This window comes from Salvelinus fontinalis, chromosome 30, assembly GCF_029448725.1.
Source record: "Salvelinus fontinalis isolate EN_2023a chromosome 30, ASM2944872v1, whole genome shotgun sequence".
NCBI lineage: Eukaryota > Metazoa > Chordata > Actinopteri > Salmoniformes > Salmonidae > Salvelinus > Salvelinus fontinalis.
The window spans coordinates 16,805,470-16,831,444 of NC_074694.1; the positions used below are offsets into that span (position 1 = coordinate 16,805,470).

Sequence of the window (25,975 nt, forward strand, 5' to 3'; positions counted from 1 at the left end):
TGATTTAAAAACCAAATCAGAGGGACATGGTAACAAGGACAGGCTCATCAGCAGGGGTATTCACACACACCACACCACACCACACCACACCACACCACACTCACCATACCATACCCCACCCCACCATACCATACCCCACCACACCACACCACGCCACGCCACACTCACCACACCACACCACACCACACCCCACCACACCACACCACACCACACCACACCCCACCACACCCCACCCCACCACACCACACCACACCCCACCACACCACACCACACCACACCACACCATACACAGTGATGATTCAGTCAGACAGCAGACATGGCTGCTGGGGCTGGCACACGTCCTGCGGTTGACTGGTTTTGTTTTCTTCACGTTTTCTCTCCGTCTGCCAGGAGCTTCAGAGGATCAACAACAAAGAGTTGAAAGGAGTTTGCAGGGGAAACAATAAGAGCTGTTGGCAGATATAAATCTGAGTGTCCGTTAGTGGATCTGATGATCAAAGACATGGAAAACAAGTCTAGTTGGACTTGGAGGATGATACAGCCTTCTGACATAGCAGTTCTGTCATAACAAAACTCAATAACCTCTTTACAAAACAATACAACATCCCAATAGTAGAATCATCCCTGTCCGTCTTGTAGCACATGGGGAGACGGTGTAGAGAGCTATTGAAAGGTATTCAGTGCAACCCTTGTCTGGTACAAAGGGCAAGCCTTTCTGAGTCAGACCAGGGACTAGGGACTAGTGATAAAGAAACAAAAGGTAAAAACGAAGGGCTAGGGACTAGGGACTAGGGATAAGGTAGTGAGAGGTGAGGGGTGAGGGGGTGGTCCGGTACTAGGCAACGGTGTGGGTGGTGAGGGGTGAGAAGGATGGGGTAAGGGGTGATGGCTAGGGTGTGAGGTGAGGAGCGTAAGGGGGGAAGGGTGAGGAGTGTGGAGGTGAAGGGTGAGTCGTGAGGAGTGTGGGGGTGAGGGGTAAGTGGTAAGGAGTTGGGGTGAGGGCTGAAGGGTGAGTGGTGCAGGGGGGAAGGGTTGGGGTGAGGGGTGAGGAGTGGGGGGGGGGGGTGAGGGGGGGGGTGAGGGGTGAGGAGTGGGGGGGGTGAGGGGTGAGGAGTGTGGGGGGGAAGGGTGAGGGTGAGGTGGGAAGTGTGAGGGGTGAGTCGTTTGGGGGGAAGGGTGGGGGTGAGGAGTGTGGGGGGAAGGGTGAGGAGTGTGGGGGGAATGGTGAGGGTGAGGTGGGAAGGGTGAGGGGTGAGGGGTAAAGGGTGAGTGGTGAGGAGTATGAGGGGGAAGGGTGAGGGTGAGGAGGAGTATGGGGTGAGGGGTAAAGGGTGAGGAGGAGATGGCGTGAGGGGTAAAGGGTGAGGAGTGTGGGGGGGGGAGGGGGGGGGTGTGGGGGGGGTGAGGGGGGGGAGGGTGAGGGGGGGGAGGGTGAGGGGTGAGGAGTGTGGGGGGGTGAGGGTGAGGTTGGAAGGGTGGGGTGAGGGGTAAAGGGTGAGGAGGAATATGGGGTGAGGGGTAAAGGGTGAGGAGGAGTATGGGGTGAGGGGTAAAGGGTGAGGAGGAGTATGGGGTGAGGGGTAAAGGGTGAGGAGTGTGGGGGGGAAGGGTGGGGGTGAGGAGTGTGGGGGGGAAGGGTGAGGAGTGTGGGGGGAAGTGTGAGGAGTGTGGGGGGAAGGGTGAGGGTGGGAAGGGTGAGGGGTGAGGAGTGTGGGGGGGGGGTGAGGGGTGAGGAGTGTGGGTGGGGAGGGTCAGGGTGAGGTGGGAAGGGTGGGGTGAGGGGTAAAGGGTGAGGAGGAGTATGGGTGAGGGGTAAAGGGTGAGGAGGGGTATGGGGTGAGGGGTACAGGGTACAGGGTGAGGAGGAGTATGGGGTGAGGGGTAAAGGGTGAGGAGGAGTATGGGGTGAAGGGTGAGGGGTAAAGGGTGAGGGGTAAAGGGTAAAGGGTGAGGAGGAGTATGGGGTGAAGGGTGAGGGGTACAGGGTGAGGGGTAAAGGGTGAGGGGTAAAGGGTGAGGGGTAAAGGGAGGGGTAAAAGGTGAGGGGTAAAGGGTGAGGGGTAAAGGGTGAGGGGTAAAGGGTGAGGGGTAAAGGGTAAAGGGTGAGGAGGAGTATGGGGTGAAGGGTGAGGGGTAAAGGGTGAGGGGTAAAGGGTGAGGAGGAGTATGGGGTGAAGGGTAAAGGGTGAGGGGTAAAGAGTGAGGAGGAGTATGCTGAGGATTATCTGCGGCAGGCATAAGCGTTGATGTTCCTGATGACGTAGAAGCCGATGGTCATCGGGGGCATGGCTATCGTCTTCCCGGCCCGCAGCGTCTGAGGCTTCAATTCCGGGAACGTCTCGTTGTCCACCATCAACAACTTTTCTCCGTTCAACTGGACTGACCTGGGGGAGACAGGAGAGAGTGGAGTTGGAGAGATGAAGAGAGTGGAATGAAAAAAAAAAAGAGAAGGGAGAGAGGAGAAGGATAGTTGAGAGAGGGCGAGAGAGGGAAGTGTGGGAGAGGAGAAAGGGTTTCACTTCTGCACAAAGCTGGAGTGGTAGAGCTGCAGTCCTGAGGCTGCATGTACAGTCATCTGAACACTAGGGGGAGGTAAAGTTACATAATGGCACCGTCCTGACAGGCGGTTTTGTGACAGATGTGATCCTTCTTAACTAGATGGAAGAGTGGCTAGGTTGGGGTTTATTTTCTCTCAATTCCAGGCAAATCATGAATTGATCTGCACTATCATGGGTGAATTCCTAGTCTAATACAACTAACTGACAAGGAACTGATCACAAACTCATTAAAGTCTGCCTCAGAGAGCACTGAGAAGAGTGTCAACCCTTTGGAAGTGGGGATTAGGATATCCTAAAATAAATAGCTCTACGAAATAACACAAACAAAATTCTTCACACAAATGTTACTTAGATCTTGCAACAATGCTGTATTTTTATGAGACTGACAGATTCCAATAGACGTGTTCCTGTCCCGTCGTCTGTGAGTGGAGCCCTGTAGTAAGTGAGCGGTACACTAGCTAACTGAATGTGAACGCTAATGAATCCATGCAATGTTTCAATGTCCATGCCAAAACAACATTAAACACAGCAAAATAGCAAATCATTAACACGGTTATAAAGATTAAAGGGCAATTTTGTAACAATTTTCTTCAGGGGGAAAAACAAGACTCAGAGACATATATACAGTACCAGTCAAATACTTGGACACACCTATTCGTTCAAGGGTGTCACGACTTCCGCCGAAGTCGGCCCCTCTCCTTGTTCTGGCGGCGTTTGGTGGTCGACGTCACCAGCTTTCTAGTCATCGCTAAGTTTCCTGGCATCCAGGACCTCTATACCAGGTGGTGCCAGAGGAAGGCCCTAAAAATGGTCAACGACTCCAGCCACCCTAGTCATAGACTGTTCTCTCTGATTTCTCATGGCAAGCGGTACCGGAGTTCCAAGTCTAGGTCCAAGAGGCTTCTAAACAGCTTCTACCCCGAAGCCATAAGGCTTCTGAACATGTAATCAAATGCCTACCCGGACTATTTGCATTGCCCCTCTTTTAAACCACTGCTACTCTCTGTTGTTATTATCTATGCATAGTCACTTTAATAACTCTACCTACATGTACATATTACCTCAACTAACCGTGCTGCTTGTAGTGCTGCTCTTTAATTACTTGTTACTTTTATTTCTTAATCTTATCCATATTTTTTCTAACTGCGTTGTTGGTTAGGGATTGTAAGTAAGCATTTCACTGTAAGGTTGTTTCACCTGTTGTATTCGGTGCATGTGATTTAATAAAATGTTATTTGATTTTAAAAGTTCGTTTGTGGAATTTCTTTCCTTCTTAATGCGTTTGAGCCAGTCAGTTGTGTTGTGACAAGGTAGGGGTGGTATACAGAAGACAGTCCTGTTTGGTAATAGTTCAAGTTCATATTATGGCAAGAACAGCTCAAATAAGCAAAGAGAAATGACAGTCCATCATTACTTTAAGACACGAAAGTCAGTAAATCCTGAAAATGTCAAGTCCTTTGGAAGTTTCTTCAAGTGCAGTTGCAAAAACCATCAAGTGCTATGATGAAACTGGTTCTTATGAGGACAGCCACAGGAAAGGAAGACCCAGAGTTACCTCTGCTGTAGAGGACATGTTCACTGGAGTGGCACTTCAGATTGCAGCCCAAATAAATGCTTCACAGAGTTCAAATAACAGACACATTTCAACATCAACTGTTCAGAGGAGACTGTGTGAATCAGGCCTTCATGGTCAAATTGCTGCAAAGAAACCACTACTAAAGGACACCAATAAGAAGAAGAGACTTGCTTGGGCCAAGAAACATGAGCAACGGACATTAGACTGGTGGAAATCTCTCCTTAAGTCTGATGAGTACAAATGTGAGATTTTTGGTTCTAACCGCCATGTCTTTGTGAGACGCAGAGTAAGTGAACGGATGATCTCCGCATGTGTTGTTCCCACCGTGAAGCAGGGAAGAAGAGGTGTGATGGTGTGGGGGTGCTTTGCTGGTGAAACTGTCTGTAATTTATTTAGAATTCAAGGCTCACTTAACCAGAATGGCTACAACATCATTCTGCAGCGATATGCCATCCCATCTGGTTTGCGCTTAGCGGGACTATCATTTGTTTTTCAACAATGACCAACAATTTGTTTTTCAACAAGGACAATGACCCAAAACACACCTCCAGGCTGTGTAAGGGCTATTTGACCCAGAAGGAGAGTGATGGAGTGCTGCATCAGATGACCTGACCTCCCCAATCACCTTAACCTCAACCCAATTGAGATGGTTTGGGATGAGTAGGGCCGCAGAGTGAAGGAAAAGCAGCAAACAAGTGCTCAGCATACAGTTGAAGTCGGAAGTTTACATACACTTAGGTTGGAGTCATTATAACTCGTTTTTCAACCACTCAAATTTCTTGTTAACAAACTATAATTTTGGCAAGGCGGTTAGGACATCTACTTTGTGCATGAAAAAGTAATTTTTCCAACAATTGTTTACAGACAGATTATTTCACTTACAATTCACTGTATCACAATTCCAGTGGGTCAGAAGTTTACATACACTAAGTTGACTGCCTTTAAACAGCTTGGAAAATACCAGAAAATTATGTCATAGCGTTAGAAGCATTTGTTAGGCTAATTGACATAATTTGAGTCAATTAGAGGTGTACCTGTGGATGTCTTTCAAGACCTACCTTCAAACTCAGTGCCTCTTTGCTTGACATCATGGGAAAATCAAAAGAAATCAGCAAAGACCTCAGAAAAAAAGTGCTCCCAAGTCTGGTTCATCCTTGGGAGTAATTTCCAAATTCCTGAAGGTACCACGTTCATCTGTACAAACACCATGGGACCAGGGCAGCCATCATACCGCTCAGGAAGGAGACGCCTTCTGTCTCCTAGAGATGAACATACTTTAGTGCGAAAAGTGCAAATCAATCCCAGAACAACAGCAAAGGACCGTGTGAAGATGCTGGAGGAAACAGGTACAAAAGTATCTATATCCACAGTAAAACGAGTCCTATATCAACAAAACCTGAAAGGCCGCTCAGCAAGGAAGAAACCACTTCTCCAAAACCGCCATAAAAAAGACAGACTACGGTTTGCAACTGCAAGTACTTTTTGGAGAAATGTCCTCTGGTCTGATGAAACAATAATAGAACTGTTTGGCCATAATGACCATCGTTATGTTTGGAGGAAAAAGGGGGAAGCTTGCAAGGCGAAGAACACCACCCCAACCGTGAAGCACAGGGGTGGCAGCATCATGTTATGGGGGTGCTTTGCTGCAGGAGGGACTGGTGCACTTCACAAAATATATGGCATCATGAGGACAGAAAATTGTGGAAATATTGAAGCAACATCTCCAGACATCAGTCAGGAAGTTAAAACTTGGTCGCAAATGGGTCTTCCAAATGGACAATGACCCCAAGCATACTTCCAAAGTTGTGGCAAAATGGCTTAAAGACAACAAAGTCAAGGTATTGGAGTGGCCATCACAAAGCCCTGACCTGAATCCCATAGACAATTTGTGTTCAGAACTGAAAAAGCGTGTGCTAGCAAGAAGGCCTTACAAACCTGACACGGTTACACCAGCTCTGTCAGGAGGAATGGGCCAAAATTCACCCAACTTATTGTGGGAAGCTTGTGGAAAGCTACCCGAAGCGTTTGACCCAAGTTAAACAATTTAAAGGCAATGCTACCAAATACTAATTGAGTGCATGTAAACTTATGACCCACTGGGAATGGGATGAAAGAAATAAAAGCTGAAATAAATCAATCTCTCTATTATTATTCTGACATTTCATATTCTTAAAATACAGTGCTGATCCTAACTGACCTAAAACAGGGAATTTTTACTCAGATTAAATGTCAGGAATAGTGAAATACTGAGTTTAAATGTATTTGGCCAAGGTGTATGTAAACTTCCGACTTCAACTGTATGTGGGAACTCCATCAAGACTTTTGGAAAATCATTCCTCACGAAGCTGGTTGAATGATTTGTTTAACACTTTTTTGGTTACTACATGTTTCCTTACGTGTTATTTAATAGTTTTGGTGTCTTCACTATTATTCTACAAAGTAGATTATAGTAAACATAAAGAAAAACCCTTGAATGTGTAGGTGTGTCCAAACATTTGACTGGTACTATATATATGGTTCAGGCAACACCTAACTATCAACCACAACTTGGCTTTCTTTTGAAAATACAAGGAGCTGAAGGGTGAACTCTCTCTCTCGGCTCGGGCTGCTAATGTGTGTAAAACAGCAGGCTTCAGAGCCCCAATGTTGATCTTCACTAACGCATCTCACAGGATTTATGTTAGCTAGTTCAAAGCACTGGGGAGCAGGGAAGTGAAATGAGAGAGAAACAGAGATGAAGAGAGAAAAACAGAGAGCAAGAGAGAGACAGGAAGGGGGACTAGAAGGAGACAGAAAGAAATAAAATAGGGGAAAAGTCTAAATATCCTTTATATACTATAATGTAAATTAAATTACACTTCTATATGCTGTTCTTTCAGAAGCTCCTGGCTACAGAATGTACACTGAATAAAAAATAAGTACAACATGTAAAGTGTTGGTCCCATGTTTAATGAGCTGAAATAAAAGATCCCAGAAATGTTCCATACGCACAAAAAGCTTATTTCTCTCAAATGTCGTGCACAAATTGGTTTACATCCCTGTTAGTGAGCACTTCTCTTTTGCCAAGATAATCCAGACACCTGACAGGTGTGGCATATCAAAAAGCTGATTAAACTGTATGATCATTACACAGGTGCACCTTGTGCTTGGGACAATAAAAGGCCACTCTAAAATGTGTAGTTTTGTCAAACAACACAATGCCACAGATGTCTTACGTTTTGAGGGGGCGTGTAATTGGCAACTGACTGCAGGAATGTTCTCCAGAGCTGTTGCCGGAGAATTTAATGTTCATTTATCTACCATAAGCCGCCTCCAACTTCGTTTTAAAGAATTTGGCAGTAAGTACAACCGGCCTCACAACCGCAGACCAAGTGTAACCACGCCAGAATAAATTCATGTTGAATTACATACCTACAGTAGAAAATAAGATATGATCTTTTTTCTGATGATGTCAACTTTATTTCACAACTCCAAATATTGAGTAAATTACACTCACTGGAGCATCTGACATAGGCTTTGAAAAAGCACCCTCGAATAGGCTATCAGTGCCTCCGGCTGCTGGTAAGCTTTCTTGACATGGACATAAATTTTTGCATACACATGGTTAACCTTTGTTTAACTGCTCTGCACTTAGCGATAATGTGTTTGGAGTTACCTTTTCTAGCTAATAGGCTACGTTAGAGTTTACAGTTCTTCCAATTAAAATGTGGGGAGGACAAAATTATTTAAAAATATCTACCAAATCTATTCATTTTAAAATGTTGATTACTTCTCCTTACCATTACCATTCACATGATAATAAGACAAAGCATAACATGATGGAGGATGGAGGTCCCTGCGTCGCCGGTTTGCCTGGGAGGGGGTCCCTGGGTGATGGGGGTCCCTGGGTGATGGGGGTCCCTGGGTGGCCGGTTTGCCTGGGAGGGGGTCCCTGGGTGATGGGGGTCCCTGGGTGATGGGGGTCCCTGGGTGGCCGGTTTGCCTGGGAGGGGGTCCCTGGGTGATGGGGGTCCCTGGGTGGCCGGTTTGCCTGGGAGGGTGTCCCTGGGTGGCCGGTTTGCCTGGGAGGGGGTCCCTGAGTCGCCGGTTTGCCTGGGAGGGGGTCCCTGGGTGATTGGGGTCACTGGTTTGCCTGGGAGGGGGTCCCTGGGTGATGGGGTCCCTGGGTCGCCGGTTTGCCTGGGAGGGGGTCCCTGGGTAATGGGGTCCCTGGGTCACTGGTTTGCCTGGGAGGGGGTCCCTGGGTCGCCGGTTTGCCTGGGAGGGGGTCCCTGGGTGATGGGGTCCCTGGGTCACTGGTTTGCCTGGGAGGGGGTCCCTGGGTCGCCGGGTTTGCCTGGGAGGGGGTCCCTGGGCAATAAAGTTTGAAGACCCCTGGACTATAGTAACAATCACAGAGAGCCTTATTCAAGTCCAGTTCGTGCTCCCCTGTGAATTCACTGCAATATTATTTGACAACAATTCTTCCATGTTCCATACAAAACGTGAGTTGTTTTGCGAAAAAGCTATATTTACCAGGATGCATTAAACCCTGTAGATACAGTCCTACCAGGAACAGTATGACATTCCATTACACTTCCTGATCAGCTGTTCATCTGGGACCACTGTTAAACCCTGGGAGTTAGTATAACCTTACCTAACATTTAATGTTTCATGCATGTATAGTTCATTCATTCATGTATAGTTGAGTGGTATCACTCCTCGCATTGAGCACACACCAGACCCCCGGTAGGCCAGGGGGTTCAACCCTGTGGCCACCTTTCCTGTTTCATACTGTCTAAATGAAGTAATACAAAATAAGAAAGGAGGATGTAATTATTCTGTGATAATGACCTGATTGAGACCATAGGCCCCAAAGTGGAAAGAAGAATTAGAGAGCACCTCTTTGCTGATTTACCAGATGTATTGAAATGTAATGGCAAACAAAGTCCTTTTGGGGTATTCGATGGTTAGCCTCAATTTGAACTAATCCTTGAACTTTCTGCACCCTTTGTAACATTTCACTGGTTCATTTCACTCTGTATTGAGGCGGCAAATAGCCTAGAGGTTAATAAGGTTGCTGGTTCGAATCCCCGAGCCGACTAAGTTAAAAATCTGTTGATGTACCCTTGAGCAAGGCACTTAACCCTGATTGCTCTGGATAAGAGTGTCTGCTAAATGACCATGTTAAATCTAGAGAATGCAAAGCCGTTAAACACATTAATACCTACATCAATTTCCTGTGGCCAGACCTGTGTATACATGTATAGGGCTGGCTGTTGCATTGTAGTCATATTTATAGACATCTGGAGTTGCTCAAACAATAAGAAAAGTCCCCAGTGCTCTAGCTATGCTGAGTGAAAGCAGTAAGACCACCAGTTGGAGTCTAGAACAGAGCTGGCGTTCCCCTCCGCTGCTTACGGTTCTATTAACAACCACTATAATCCCTTGTAACACCACTAACACATCCTCATCATTAACCTGTTATTACAGCACACACACACACACAAGCGCACACAGAAACACACACAGGTCCGTACACCCGTGTGCACGCGCGCACACACACACACACACACACTCATTAGGCTGTTATTGCAGGATCAGCCTTGTGTCTGAATAACGGGCTGAGCTTAGGCTAGAGAGGTCAAGAGAGGGATGGATTACTCCCAGACAGACAGAGAGGAGGGGAAGGAGAGAGCAATGTGGGGAAACGAATGAAGCAGAGTTAGTGAAAAGGACTGGGGGCATTACTGCCTGGAAAAAGGGGGAGACAAGGAGAGGAGAGAAGAAGGATGGATGTGTAGAGAGAAAGGAGCAAGAGAAAAGGGGTGAATGTGGCCAGGAGGGAAGCAGTGCTACTGGTATGGAATGGTAACAGTGAGGTAGAAGACAGAGGAAAGGGGTGCCTGGAGGGTAGTGCTGTGCAGGGCTACTGGAACTGATAGAACAGCTAATCTTCCCAGAGGGCTCTGGGGGTGCAGACCAGATCAGATCAGATCAGGTCAGATCAGATCAGACCAGATCAGATCAGAACCAGATCCAGACCAGAACCATCCCCTCTAGGAAGGCCTTTGGTACCAGCAGATGTTTCTTATCACGGCCCACACCGTTCACTTTTCAATTTCAATAAACAAGGACAAACTTATTGTGCTAATCGGATTTTATTGCCAATTCTTAACCATGGAGGTTTGGATGTTTGATGTTTGATATCTCTTTGCTGTGTGTGTGTCTGTCATGACTGAGTGCTTCCCTCTCCTGAACATTTGCTCCTACTATAAATATATCCAACGATAAACAACATAGCATATTCCCTCTGTAAAAATACTATGGCCTGTAAAACATCGCAGAATTTGGAGAAAAAATCTACCTTTTGAGACTTTTAATATTTTTCTTGGAAATAATAAAATATTAATCGTTATAACCTGGCTAAAAAGACCCTCAAGTATTCTTACCATCCACTGTAGAGCAGGGATCATCAACTAGATTCAACAGTGGGACGATTTGTTTCTTGAGCGGAGGGTCGGGGGGCCGAGACATAATTACAAATCATTTGTAGATTGCAAATTGAATGCAAGAAACCCAAACGGATATAATATTTGACTAAAACACATTAATTTCAAATCTTGCTTGCATTTGTATACAATCTATTATGCGTGGGAATACTTGGGAACAGTTTTCCAAAATGAAAATCCCTTGTAGCTGATTTCCTAGTGTTTTTATAGTCTTTTATGTCCAACAGTGACAATTCTAAAATGTTTATAATAATAATTATATGGGCAACCCTGCTGTGTAGTGTCTAGACAACAGTCCTGGAGGGCTGCAGTGTTATGCAGGTTTCTGCATCATTCCAGCACTAAGTATCTACAGTATGGATGCCTTATAAAGGGTTTATGAAGGCTTGAGCCTTTAAAGATGTGGTTTATTTAAAGTGGAACCAAAAATGCTTCAGTAGAGATGCACGTTTCCCTGACAGAGATCCCAAATCCTATCTTCCAATCTTCCCTTTGAAAGGACAACCCCCCCACCCTGTTTCCCACAGAGAGGCTAGCTAGAGGGACAGCTGTGTTATGGTAACCTAGGTCTCTCTGGCTCTCTCCTGTATGTTGGAATTGCCAGGTCAGTGGGTCACGGTGTGTATGCGTGCGTGCATGTGTGTGCAACTTCATATTAAGACGCCAAGGTCTTGAAAAAAAAGTTTCTAATAAAAATATATACAGTATAGGGCCTATTGTACAAAGAACGAAAAATATATAAATGACGGGTCAACATCTAAATATTGATCCCAGCTTTGATCAAAGCTCAGAACCTGTATATTTTTCAAACCAAATAAAATCGAATTGTATTTGTCATATGCACGTGCAGACCTTAACTTGAAATGCTTACTTACAAGCCCTTAACCAACAATGCAGTTCAAAAAATATAGTTATATTTAATAGATAAACTAAAGTAAAAAATGTAAAATAAGTAACACAATAAAATAACGATAATGACACTATATACAGGGGGTACCGTTACCGAGTCAATGTGCGGGGGTACATGTTAGTCGAGGTAATTTGTACATGTAGGTAGGGGTAAAGTGACTATGCATAGATAAGCGAGTAGCAGCAGTGTACAAAACAAATGTAGGGGGGGGAATGTAAATAGTCCAGTGGCCATTTGCGCGGCCCACGCTTGGATTGCGTCCTACCTGACAGGTCGCTCCTACCAGGTGGCGTGGCGAGAATCTGTCTCCGCACCACGTGCTCTCACCACTGGTGTCCCCCAGGGCTCTGTTCTAGGCCCTCTCCTATTCTCGCTATACACCAAGTCACTTGGCTCTGTCATATCCTCACATGGTCTCTCCTATCATTGCTATGCAAACGACACACAATTAATCTTCTCCTTTCCCCCTTCTGATAACCAGGTGGCGAATCGCATCTCTGCATGTCTGGCAGACATATCAGTGTGGATGACGGATCACCACCTCAAGCTGAACCTCGGCAAGACGGAGCTGCTCTTCCTCCCGGGGAAGGACTGCCCGTTCCATGATCTCGCCATCACGGTTGACAACTCCATTGTGTCCTCCTCCCAGAGTGCTAAGAACCTTGGCGTGATCCTGGACAACACCCTGTCGTTCTCAACTAACATCAAGACGGTGACCCGTTCCTGTAGGTTCATGCTCTACAACATTTGCAGAGTACGACCCTGCCTCACACAGGAAGCGGCGCAGGTCCTAATCCAGGCACTTGTCATCTCCCGTCTGGATTACTGCAACTCGCTGTTGGCTGGGCTCCCTGCCTGTGCCATTAAACCCCTACAACTCATCCAGAACGCCGCAGCCCGTTTGGTGTTCAACCTTCCCAAGTTCTCTCACGTCACCCCGCTCCTCCGCTCTCTCCACTGGCTTCCAGTTGAAGCTCGCATCCGCTACAAGACCATGGTGCTTGCCTACGGAGCTGTGAGGGGAACCGCACCTCCGTACCTTCAGGCTCTGATCAGGCCCTACACCCAAACAAGGGCACTGCGTTCATCCACCTCTGGCCTGCTCGCCTCCCTACCTCTGAGGAAGTACAGTTCCCGCTCCGCCCAATCAAAACTGTTCACTGCTCTGGCACCCCAATGGTGGAACAAACTCCCTCACGACGCCAGGTCAGCGGAGTCAATCACCACCTTCCGGAGACACCTGAAACCCCACCTCTTTAAGGAATACCTAGGATAGGATGAAGTAATCCTTCTAATCCCCCCCTTAAAATATTTAGATGCACTATTGTAAAGTGGTTGTTCCACTGGATATCATAAGGTGAATGCACCAATTTGTAAGTCGCTCTGGATAAGAGCGTCTGCTAAATGACTTAAATGTAATGTAAATGAAATTTGATTAATTGTTCAGCAGTCTTATGACTTGGGTAGAAGCTGTTAAGGAGCCTCTTGGACCTAGACTTGGTGCTCCGATACTGATTGCCGTGCGGAAGCAGAGACAATTCTTTGACAATTCTTTGGGTCTTCCTCTGACATCGCCTAGTATATAGGTCCTGGATGGCAGGAAGCTTGGCCCCAATGATTTACTGGGCCATACGCACCATCCTCTGTAGGCTTTACGGTCAGTGCCGAGCAGTTGCCATACCAGGCAGGGATGTATCTGGTCAAGATGCTCTCGACGGTGCAGCTGTAGAACTTTTTGAGGATCTGGGGACGCATGCCAAATCTTTTCATTCTCCTGAGGGGCAAACTTTTCACGACTGTCTTGGTGTGCTTGGACCATGGTGATGTGGACACCATGGAACTTCAAACTCTTGACTCGCTCCACTACAGCCCCATATATGAGAATGGGGGCGTGTTCGGCCCTCCTTTTCCTGTAGTCCACGATCAGCTCCTTAGTCTTGCTCACGTTGAGGGAGAGGTTGTTATCCTGGCACCACACTGCCAGGTCACTGACCTGAGGCTGTCTCATCGTTGTCACTGTTGTGTCATCAGAAAACTTAAAGATGGTGTTGGAGTCGTGCTTGGCCACGCAGTCATAGGTGAACAGGGAGTACAAAATGCACCCCTGAGGAGCACCCGTGTTGAGGATCAGCATGGCAGATGTGTTGTTGCCTACCCTTACCACCTCGGGGTGGCCCGTCAGGAAGTCCAGGATCCAGTTGCAGAGGGAGAAGTTTAGTCCCAGGGTCCTTAGCTTAGCGATGAGCTTTGTGGGCAACATGGTGTTGAACGTTGAGCTGTAGTCAATGAATAGCATTCTCACATAGGTGTTCCTTTCATCCAGGTAGGAAAGGGCAGTGTGGAGTGCGATTGAGATTGCATCATCTGTGGATCTGTTGGGGCGGTATGCGAATTGGAGTGGGTCTAGAGTTTCCGGGATGATTGTGTTGATGTCAGCCTTGACCAGCCTTTCAAAGCACTTCATGGCTACAGACGTAGTCATTTAGGCAGGTTACCATTGCTTTCTTGGGCACAGGGGCTATGGTGGTCTACTTGAAAGATGTAGGTATTAAAGACTTGGTCAGGGAGAGGTTGAAAATGTCAGTGAAAACACTTGCCAGTTGGTCAGCGCATGCTCTGAGTACATGTCCTGGTAATCCATCTGGCCCCACAGCCTTGTAAATGTTGACCTCTTTAAAGGTCTTGCTCACATCTGCTACGGAGAGCGTGATCACACTGTCGTCCAGAATAGCTGGTGCTCTCTTGCATGCTTCAGTGTTGCTTGCCTCGAAGCGAGCATAAAAGGCATTTGCCCGTCTGGTAGGCTTGCGTCACTGGGTTTCCATTTTTAGTCCGTAATAGTTTGCAAGTCCTACCACATCCGACGAGCGTCAGAGCCAGTGTTGTAGGATTCAATCTTAGTCCTGCATTGACGCTTTGCCTTTTTGATTGTTCGTCTGAAGCATAGCGGGATTTCTTATAAGCATACGGATTAGTGTCCCACCCCTTGAAAGCTGCAGCTCTAGCCTTTAGCTCGGTGCAGATGTTGCCTGTAATCCATGGTTTGGATATGTACGTACGGTAACTGTGGGGACGACTTTGTCGATGGACTTATTGATGAAGCCAGTGACATATTCCAGTCTGTGCTAGCAAAATTGTCCTGTAGCGTAGCATCCGTGTCACCTGACCACTTCCGTATTGAGCGAGTCACTGGTACTTCCTGCTTTAGTTTTTGCCTTGTAAGCAAGAATCAGGAGGATAGAATGATGGTCAGATTTGCCAAATGGAGGGCTTTGTATGTGTCTCTTTGTGTGGAGTTGGTTGTATAGAGTTTTTTTTTTAAATCTGGTTGCACATGTGACATGAGGTAAAATGGATTTAAGTTTGCATTAAAGTCCTTGGCCAATAGGAGTGCTGCTTCTGGATGAGCATTTTTTTGTTTGCTTATGGCCTTATCAAATAAAATAAAATACTATTGATCACATACACATGGCTAGCAGATGTTAACGCGAGTGTAGCGAAATGCTTGTGCAGTAATATCTAACAACTAATCTAACAATTTCACAACAACTACCTTTTACACACAAGTGTAAAGGAATGAATAAGAATATGTACATATAAATATATGGATGAGCGATGGCCGAACGGCATAGGCAAGATGCAGTAGATGGTATAGAGTACATATGAGATGAGTAATGTAGGGCATGTAAACATTATATAAAGTGGCATTGTTTAAAGTGACAGGTGGTACCTTTATTACATCCAGTCCTTCATTATTCAAGTTGCGAGAGATTTGAGTCAGTATGTTGGCAGCAGCCACTCAATGTTAATGGTGGATGTTTAACAGGCCTTGAGTTAGAAGCTGTTTTTCAGTCTCTCGGTCCCAGGTTTGATGCATCTGTACTGACCTCGCCTTCTGGATGGAAGCGGGGTGAACAGGCAGTGGCTCGGGTGGTTGCTGTCCTTGATGATCTTTTTGGCCTTCCTGTGACATCGGGTGGTGTAGGTGTCCTGGAGTGCAGGTAGTTTGCCTCTAGTGATGCGTTGTACAGACCTCACTACCCTCTGGAGAGCCTTGCGGTTGTTGGCGGAGCAGTTGCCGTACCAGGCGGTGATACAGCCCAACAGGATGCTCTCGATTGTGCATCTGTAGAAGTTAGAGTGTTTTTGGTGACAAGCCAAATTTCTTCAGCCTCCTGAGGTTGAAGAGGCACTGTTGTGCGTTCTTCACTACGCTGTCTGTGTGGGTGGACCATTTCAGTTTGTCCATGATGTGTACACCGAGGAACTTAAAACTTTCCACCTTCTCCACTACTGTGCCCCGTTGATGTGGATAGGGGGGTGCTCCCTCTGCTGTTTCCTGAAGTCCACGATCATTTCCTTTGTTTTGTTGACGTTGAGTGTGAGGTTATTTTCCTGACACCACACTCCGAGGGCCCTCAACTCCTCCCTATAGACCGTCTCATCGTTTTTGGTAATCAATCCATTCCACTGTAGTGTTGTCTGCAAACTTGATGATTGAGTTGGAGGCGTGCATGGCCACGCAGTCATGGTTGAACAGGGAGTAGAGGAGAGGGCTGAGAACGCACCCTTGTTGTTTCCTACCCTCACCACCTGGGGGTGTCCCGTCAGAAAGTCCAGGACCCAGTTGCACAGGGCGGGGTCAAAACCCAGGGTCTCGAGCTTAATGACGAGTTTGGAGGGTACTATGGTGTTAAATGCTGAGCTGTAGTCAATGAACAGCATTCTTACTTACGTATTCCTCTTGTCCAGATGGGATAGGGCAGTGTGCAGTGTGATTGCAATTGCGTCGTCTGTGGACCTATTGGGGCAGTAAGCAAATTAGAGTAGAGTCTCTCAAATCACTTCTTGATGACGGAAGTGAGTGCTACAGGGCAATAGTCGTTTAGCTCAGTTACCTTAGCTTTCTTGGGAACAGGAACAATGGTGGCCCTCTTGAAGCATGTGGGAACAGCAGACTGGGATAGGGATTGATTGAATATGTCCGTAAACACACCAGCCAACTGGTCTGCGAATGCTCTGAGGACGCTGCTATGGATGCCGTCTGGGCCGGCAGCCTTGCGAGGGTTAACACGTTTAAATGTTTTACTCACCTCGGCTGCGGTGAAAGAGAGCCCGCAGGTTTTGGTGGCGGGCTGTATTGGTGGCACTGTATTTTCCTCAAAGCGAGCAAAGAAGTTGTTTAGTTTGTCTGGGAGCAAGACATCGGGGTCTGCGATGGGATTGGTTTTCTTTTTGTAATCTGTGATTGACTGTAGACCCTGCCACATACCTCTTGTGTCTGAGCCGTTGAATTGCGACTCTACTTTGTCTCTATACTGACGCTTAGCTTGTTTGATTGCCTTGCGGAGGGAATAGCTACACTGTTTGTATTCGGTCATGTTTTCGGTCACCTTTGCCCTGATTAAAAGCAGTGGTTCGGCTTTCAGTTTTGCTGAATGCTGCCATCAATCCACGGTTTTTGGTTTGGGAATGTGCGAATGCACAGAACATTCAACACACTCTTGAACAGCTAACTCCACACTCTCACGGCACAGGCTGAGCACCTGAGACATGAAACGAACTACCCTATCTCACAGTCGGCTCAATAGGCAATTAGTCTGGAGATGCTGCTGGTAGTGTGTTGGCGAGATGCTGGACAAAAGATTGCCATGCCTAGTTAAATAAAGGTTCAATAAAATGTTTTTTTTTAAATGCATGAGCAAAAAATACTCATAATGACTCTACACAGAGTAGGCTACTGAAACAGACAGTGATGTGGCACTCTGTGGTGAGGCTGGGGCAGGCTGCAATGCATGCAGGAGGAAGCAGAGGAGACAGAGGTCAGTACTGTAATTCCCAAACTTGGGGTCGGGGCATGACATTACAATTACAATCTTTGTAGATGGACTGAGGTGAATGAAGCTACAGCAGCCAAGGTGATAATGGCTGGGGTCTTTTTAGCTTGTTTTTGCTGTTCTCCAAATAGCATTTTAAAGAGTTTTGTATTTAATTGAAATGCAGTAAATGAGCTTAATTTCTATAGACAAATTCCCTGGGGGAAACACCTAAATATTGTCCGTAGCTACACATGATCCCTGAGACAGCGAGAGATATAGAGATAAATATATAGAAATGGAAGGAGTGAGGAGGAGAGAAAGAGAGAGTGAGTAATGAGAAAGGAGTGAGAGAGAGAGAAAGAGAGAGAGTGCGTATGTGTGAGTGTGTATCAGACCCCTGCTATGCACTGACCTGGCGTGTAGTCCGTCTGTCCCGTAGGGCTGCAGCAGGTACTGATGGACAGTCTTGTTACGTAAGGTTCCCGCCAGCTTGATTTTCTTCCTCGACCGATGCAGGTTGATGATATAGATCGTTATGGACCCTCTCACGTAGTTATGACTGAAAGGAAGAGATGATATAGATCGTTATGGACCCTCTCACGTAGTTATGACTGAAAGGAAGAGATGATATAGATCGTTATGGACCCTCTCACGTAGTTATGACTGAAAGGCAGAGATGATATAGATCGTTATGGACCCTCTCACGTAGTTATGACTGAAAGGCAGAGATGATATAGATCGTTATGGACCCTCTCACGTAGTTATGACTGAAAGGAAGAGATGATATAGATCGTTATGGACCCTCTCACGTAGTTATGACTGAAAGGCAGAGATGATATAGATCGTTATGGACCCTCTCACGTAGTTATGACTGAAAGGCAGAGATGATATAGATCGTTATGGACCCTCTCACGTAGTTATGACTGAAAGGCAGAGATGATATAGATCGTTATGGACCCTCTCACGTAGTTATGACTGGAAGGCAGAGATGATATAGATCGTTATGGACCCTCTCACGTAGTTATGACTGGAAGGCAGAGATGATATAGATCGTTATGGACCCTCTCACGTAGTTATGACTGGAAGGCAGAGATGATATAGATCGTTATGGACCCTCTCACGTAGTTATGACTGAAAGGCAGAGATGATATAGATCGTTATGGACCCTCTCACGTAGTTATGACTGGAAGGCAGAGATGATATAGATCGTTATGGACCCTCTCACGTAGTTATGACTGAAAGGCAGAGCAGAGAAGCATTCTAAATTAAAAAGCAAGTAAAGGTAAACACAAATATTTGTTTTAATGGTCTTCTCGTTCTTCTTCTAATTGCATGAATCAGTCCCAAAACACCAAGCATCACCCCCCACTGCAGAGACTACCTTGTGTTGCTTTCTCACTCCCCTTTTCTCACTATGTCAATCTAGATCTGTAAGGTGCTCTACGGTGTCCTCCTCTGCCAAGCACAATAGAAACGTCAATAACTGATCAGGACAAGAGACATGTTAAAAACAGAGTAAAGCCTCTTCCGGACAATTTAATAACAGGATCAAAACAACCTCGTGAAACCAAAATCAAAACCAAGCATTCCATAAACTCACTGTAATATATTATTTATCTTTATAAGATTTATAAGAATCCTAAACCTATCATTTATGTTTAGTTTATAAATCCAGATAAAACTGTATTTTGTGTTATTCTTCCATTGCCCTCTGAGCCCTTTTTCTAGATGTTTACAGTACATTTCATAATACTGTGGTATATGCCCAGATTGAAGGGATCTAATATGTTTTTATATGCTCAAGACCTAAGACCTGTAGTCTCTACTCACATCACATTAGGGATCAATTGGAGGGTGTGAAAGTGTGGGACTGACCTCCTAGAATTACACAGACAACACTGCATGTGCTGAGAGTGCTGGGGAGAGGATTTAGGGAATATTGGCCAAAGATAAGAAAAACATGATAACATGTTATAAACTGCATAATGTGAAGGCTGGATCAACACAACTGGAGTGGTACCATATGTTTCAGGGTGTGTGTGCACAATAGGTTTCAGAGGACCACATTGTTAAGGGTCAGGGTTGGGCTTTGTCAGATCGGTCGATTAGCAATCCTTCTCTGATTAGCAATCTCTCCATCTCTCTCGCTCTCCATCTCTCACGGCTTCAGGTTTTTGTTCATTCTCTGTTTCTACACCTCATCGTACAACAAGGGAATGCTGAGCAGACCCACAGAGAGCCGATTCAAGTGACTTGAGAAATGCAAACATAGACACATGGACAGAGAACAGATTAGAATCAGGGTTGGTCACGTCTGTAAACAGAAAGCAACGTCTGTCTGTCTTTGTGTCAGACAGTGTAATCGGTCAGCCCTGCAGTATTTATTCTGCTCAACTATTGAAGCCTTATGCCAAACATTGCTCAGGGCTGGGATGTATCAGACAGAAAGAGATGGAGTGTTAGATACCGATAGATTAGACGAAGAGATGGAGAGAGGGATAAAGACTGTCCAGGATTTCAAAACGATGATGTTCTGAGGCATTAGAAGCAGGAACATAAACAACCTTTCACGTTGTTTGATGCTGGAGCATTGGTTTAGAGTGAAACAGACCATGCTAACCACTAGATGTCTGGAAAGCTCAAAACTGCTAACTGGCTAGAAGAACACAATACCCAAAAGAGTACTGAAGCCGCTAACTGGCTAACTGGCTAGAAGAATACAATACCCTTGATAGCAAAAGCGTACTGAAACTGCTAACTGGTTAAAAGAGGATGAATGTTGAGATCCAGATACTGTATAAGTGCCGTGCCAGGGGCTAAAGACTCCCATCATAAAAGGCGTCCTATCCTTCCAGGGGCCAGATGGAAAGCATTGGATGACAACTATTTCAAATCTCTGCAGATCTGTCAACAGGCCACACCATGGGTAACAGATCAGATGTGAGGTGTGTCTGTATCAGTAGATCCCGAGTCCCTAGAGTGTATCATTACGTTACTGCTCTCTACACCACACCTGCAGCTGAGAGTGAATAGAACAGACACATCCAATGGCCTTGACCTGAGGATAAAGATCAAAGAGCATGTTCACCAGCAAAGATGGAAGACTGATAAACGCTTATAGGTGTTTATTGTATATTCAATAAAAATAGAGAACATAGTTATTACATATAGATAATGTAGTGTGCGGAGCCAGGTGAACAGATGTAACTGAGCCGTGTGTGTATAGGTGGGACGGAGGGAAGTAAGTCTAGCCTGGTGCTGAAAGCTCTGCTGCTGACCTGTTACACATCACATACGGCTGGGTTAAATGATAACCTTGAACAGGGGTCGGTGCTGCTCTTTATCTATTCTGGGACAGACGTACCTATTGTACCTACATCTCCCCTCACACTCCCCCAAAACCCCCCCAACCAATCCGAGCTGAGATAAAGGACTGTTGCCGCCTCTTTGACGAAGAGAAGAGTCCCTCACACACATGATAAGTGATACCTGTTAAGTTGTATGGCCTGACCGCTCTGAAAGACTGAGTAGTCTGGATGAAGGTTATTTATGAGCTGACCAGGCACAATTGTGGCAGGCTGGGTAATTAATGTGATTTATCATGGCTAGAGTGGCTTATTAATGGGCTATAGTGCAGGAGAGACACAGTGACTAGACACCATGCCTCAGGTGTCTGTGAATCTATTAAGAATGTAACACCAAGGTAAGGAAAATGGGACAAGCCATAGAAGTCTGAGCTTTGAGTGCTTTTTAGCCACCAAACTAATCTTTGTCCTTAGGCCAAAATTGTACTTGTTGAATTTGGTACAATTTGGCTGTAATTTTTACTTGTGGAAGCTGGTACAATGTATGGCTGTGTTTTTACTTGTTGAATCTGGTACAATTTGGCTGTAATTTTTACTTGTGGAAGCTGGTACAATGTATGGCTGTGTTTTTACTTGTGGAAGCTGGTACAATGTATGGCTGTGTTTTTACTTGTGGAGGCTGGTACAGTGTATGGCTGTGGTTTTACTTGTGGAGGCTGGTACAGTGTATGGCTGTGTTTTTACTTGTGGAAGCTGGTACAGTGTATGGCTGTGTTTTTACTTGTGGAAGCTGGTACAGTGTATGGCTGTGGTTTTACTTGTGGAAGCTGGTACAATGTATGGCTGTGTTTTTACTTGTGGCAGCTGGTACAGTGTATGGCTGTGTTTTTACTTGTGGAGGCTGGTACAGTGTATGGCTGTGTTTTTACTTGTGGAAGCTGGCACAGTGTATGGCTGTGTTTTTACTTGTGGAAGCTGGTACAGTGCATGGCTGTGTTTTTACTTGTGGAAGCTGGTACAATGTATGGCTGTGGTTTTACTTGTGGAAGCTGGTACAGTGTATGGCTGTGTTTTTACTTGTGGAAGCTGGTACAGTGTATGGCTGTGTTTTTACTTGTGGAGGCTGGTACAGTGTATGGCTGTGTTTTTACTTGTGAAAGCTGGTACAGTGTATGGCTGTGTTTTTACTTGTGGAAGCTGGTACAATGTATGGCTGTGTTTTTACTTGTGGAGGCTGGTACAATGTATGGCTGTGTTTTTACTTGTGGAAGCTGGTACAATGTATGGCTGTGTTTTTACTTGTGGAGGCTGGTACAGTGTATGGCTGTGTTTTTACTTGTGGAAGCTGGTACAATGTATGGCTGTGTTTTTACTTGTGGAGGCTGGTACAGTGTATGGCTGTGTTTTTACTTGTGGAAGCTGGTACAGTGTATGGCTGTGTTTTTACTTGTGGAAGCTGGTACAGTGTATGGCTGTCATTTTTACCTGTGGCAGCTGGTACAGTGTATGGCTGTGTTTTTACTTGTGGAAGCTGGTGCAGTGTATGGCTGTGTTTTTACTTGTGGAAGCTGGTACAATGTATAGCTGTGGTTTTACTTGTGGAAGCTGGTACAATGTATGGCTGTGGTTTTACTTGTGGAAGCTGGTACAATGTATGGCTGTGTTTTTACTTGTGGAAGCTGGTACAGTGTATGGCTGTGGTTTTACTTGTGGAAGCTGGTACAATGTATGGCTGTGGTTTTACTTGTGGAAGCTGGTACAGTGTATGGCTGTGTTTTTACTTGTGGAAGCTGGTACAGTGTATGGCTGTGTTTTTACTTGTGGAGGCTGGTACAGTGTATGGCTGTGTTTTTACTTGTGGAAGCTGGTGCAGTGTATGGCTGTGTTTTTACTTGTGGAAGCTGGTACAATGTATGGCTGTGTTTTTACTTGTGGAGGCTGGTACAATGTATGGCTGTGTTTTTACTTGTGGAAGCTGGTACAATGTATGGCTGTGTTTTTACTTGTGGAGGCTGGTACAGTGTATGGCTGTGTTTTTACTTGTGGAAGCTGGTACAATGTATGGCTGTGTTTTTACTTGTGGAGGCTGGTACAGTGTATGGCTGTGTTTTTACTTGTGGAAGCTGGTACAGTGTATGGCTGTGTTTTTACTTGTGGAAGCTGGTACAGTGTATGGCTGTCATTTTTACCTGTGGCAGCTGGTACAGTGTATGGCTGTGTTTTTACTTGTGGAAGCTGGTGCAGTGTATGGCTGTGTTTTTACTTGTGGAAGCTGGTACAATGTATAGCTGTGGTTTTACTTGTGGAAGCTGGTACAATGTATGGCTGTGGTTTTACTTGTGGAAGCTGGTACAATGTATGGCTGTGTTTTTACTTGTGGAAGCTGGTACAGTGTATGGCTGTGATTTTACTTGTGGAAGCTGGTACAATGTATGGCTGTGGTTTTACTTGTGGAAGCTGGTACAGTGTATGGCTGTGGTTTTACTTGTGGAAGCTGGTCCAATGTATGGCTGTGGTTTTACTTGTGGAAGCTGGTACAGTGTATGGCTGTGTTTTTACTTGTGGAAGCTGGTACAATGTATGGCTGTGTTTTTACTTGTGGAGGCTGGTACAGTGTATGGCTGTGTTTTTACTTGTGGAAGCTGGTACAGTGTATGGCTGTGTTTTTACTTGTGGAAGCTGGTACAGTGTATGGCTGTCATTTTTACCTGTGGCAGCTGGTACAGTGTATGGCTGTGTTTTTACTTGTGGAAGCTGCTGCAGTGTATGGCTGTGTTTTTACTTGTGGAAGCTGGTACAATGTATAGCTGTGGTTTTACTTGTGGAAGCTGGTACAATGTATGGCTGTGGTTTTACTTGTGGAAGCTGGTACAATGTATGGCTGTGTTTTTACTTGTGGAAGCTGGTACAGTGTATGGCTGTGATTTTACTTGTGGAAGCTGGTACAATGTATGGCTGTGGTTTTACTTGTGGAAGCTGGTACAGTGTATGGCTGTGGTTTTACTTGTGGAAGCTGGTCCAATGTATGGCTGTGGTTTTACTTGTGGAAGCTGGTACAGTGTATGGCTGTGGTTTTACTTGTGGAAGCTGGTACAATGTATGGCTGTGGTTTTTACTTGTGGAAGCTGGTACAGTGTATGGCTGTGGTTTTTACTTGTGGAAGCTGGTAGAGCGTATGGCTGTAATTTTTAGATGTGGAAGCTGGTACAATGTATGGCTGTGGTTTTTACTTGTGGAAGCTGGTACAGGGCTGCAGCACTTACTTGTGGAAGCTAGTACAATGGGCGTAAATGCGTAGTTTGTCTCGGATGACCCTCCCTGGCCGTGGTTTCCTCTGTAAGCCTGCTACCCGCACCGCCAACACCCTGGGGCCCACCAGACGCTTGAACACCAGTGAGAACCAATAGTCCTGGAAAACACACACACACACACACACACACACACACACACACACACACACACACACACACACACACACACACACACACACACACACACACACACACACACACACACACACACACACACACACACACACACACCTGTTACACAGTGCAAAGCCAAACACAGCATGCACAACCAGATCGCAAATTGAGCATGAGCTACCATAGTAATGTTCCCTGTTCCATTGTGTTCCACTGAGGCAATTGACATGTCAACAACTACATAAGGTCAAGCTAACTAGTGTCAATGTCCACGCCCCCACTGAAATGTAATGAGCATAATACAAATCCCCATAAACATCTGTCAGTTTAAGCTAGAGATATCTGTTTTTTTGCCTTGAATGTGTCTCAATCCACCGCATCCGCCATGTCGCACTTCCGCATCTGGGGTGAAAGGTGACAGAGCTAGAGAGTTGTTTTTCAGACCAGAAGACATCTGGGGTGAAAGGTGACAGAGCTAGAGAGGTGTTTGTCAGACCAGGAGACATCTGGGGTGAAAGGTGACAGAGCTAGAGAGGTGTTTGTCAGACTAGGAGACATCTGGGGTGAAAGGTGACAGAGCTAGAGAGGTGTTTGTCAGACCAGAAGACATCTGGGGTGAAAGGTGACAGAGCTAGAGAGGTGTTTGTCAGACCAGAAGACATCTGGGGTGAAAGGTGACAGAGCTAGAGTGGTGTTTGTCAGACCAGAAGACATCTGGGGTGAAAGGTGACAGAGCTAGAGAGGTGTTTGTCAGACCAGAAGACATCTGGGGTGAAAGGTGACAGAGCAAGAGAGGTGTTTGTCAGACCAGAAGACATCTGGGGTGAAAGGTGACAGAGCTAGAGAGGTGTTTGTCAGACCAGAAGACATCTGGGGTGAAAGGTGACAGAGCTAGAGTGGTGTTTGTCAGACCAGAAGACATCTGGGGTGAAAGGTGACAGAGCTAGAGAGGTGTTTGTCAGACCAGAAGACATCTGGGGTGAAAGGTGACAGAGCTAGTGGTGTTTGTCAGACCAGGAGACATCTGGGGTGAAAGGTGACAGAGCTAGAGAGGTGTTTGTCAGACTAGGAGACATCTGGGGTGAAAGGTGACAGAGCTAGAGAGGTGTTTGTCAGACCAGAAGACATCTGGGGTGAAAGGTGACAGAGCTAGAGAGGTGTTTGTCAGACCAGAAGACATCTGGGGTGAAAGGTGACAGAGCTAGAGTGGTGTTTGTCAGACCAGAAGACATCTGGGGTGAAAGGTGACAGAGCTAGAGAGGTGTTTGTCAGACCAGAAGACATCTGGGGTGAAAGGTGACAGAGCAAGAGAGGTGTTTGTCAGACCAGAAGACATCTGGGGTGAAAGGTGACAGAGCTAGAGAGGTGTTTGTCAGACCAGAAGACATCTGGGGTGAAAGGTGACAGAGCTAGAGAGGTGTTTGTCAGACCAGAAGACATCTGGGGTGAAAGGTGACAGAGCTAGAGTGGTGTTTGTCAGACCAGAAGACATCTGGGGTGAAAGGTGACAGAGCTAGAGAGGTGTTTGTCAGACCAGAAGACATCTGGGGTGAAAGGTGACAGAGCTAGAGTGGTGTTTGTCAGACCAGAAGACATCTGGGGTGAAAGGTGACAGAGCTAGAGAGGTGTTTGTCAGACCAGAAGACATCTGGGGTGAAAGGTGACAGAGCAAGAGAGGTGTTTGTCAGACCAGAAGACATCTGGGGTGAAAGGTGACAGAGCTAGAGAGGTGTTTGTCAGACCAGAAGACATCTGGGGTGAAAGGTGACAGAGCTAGAGAGGTGTTTGTCAGACCAGAAGACATCTGGGGTGAAAGGTGACAGAGCTAGAGTGGTGTTTGTCAGACCAGAAGACATCTGGGGTGAAAGGTGACAGAGCTAGAGAGGTGTTT

The 25,975-nt window shown here is 46.0% G+C and overlaps 1 protein-coding gene across 1 annotated transcript in view; it reads right to left on the reverse strand.

Annotated features, from left to right (window-relative positions):
- Window positions 1–1,749: 1,749 nt before the first annotated feature.
- hpse2 (heparanase 2) overlaps window positions 1,750–25,975 on the reverse strand; it is a 67,267-nt gene continuing 43,041 nt past the window's right edge. Inside the window, exons 6-8 of the mRNA XM_055889902.1 lie at window positions 23,923–24,068; window positions 17,767–17,913; window positions 1,750–2,384 (exon numbers count right to left, since the gene is read on the reverse strand). Coding sequence (XP_055745877.1) covers window positions 2,222–2,384; window positions 17,767–17,913; window positions 23,923–24,068 — 456 coding nt within the window. The 3' untranslated portion in view covers window positions 1,750–2,221. The remainder of the gene's footprint in view (window positions 2,385–17,766; window positions 17,914–23,922; window positions 24,069–25,975) is intronic.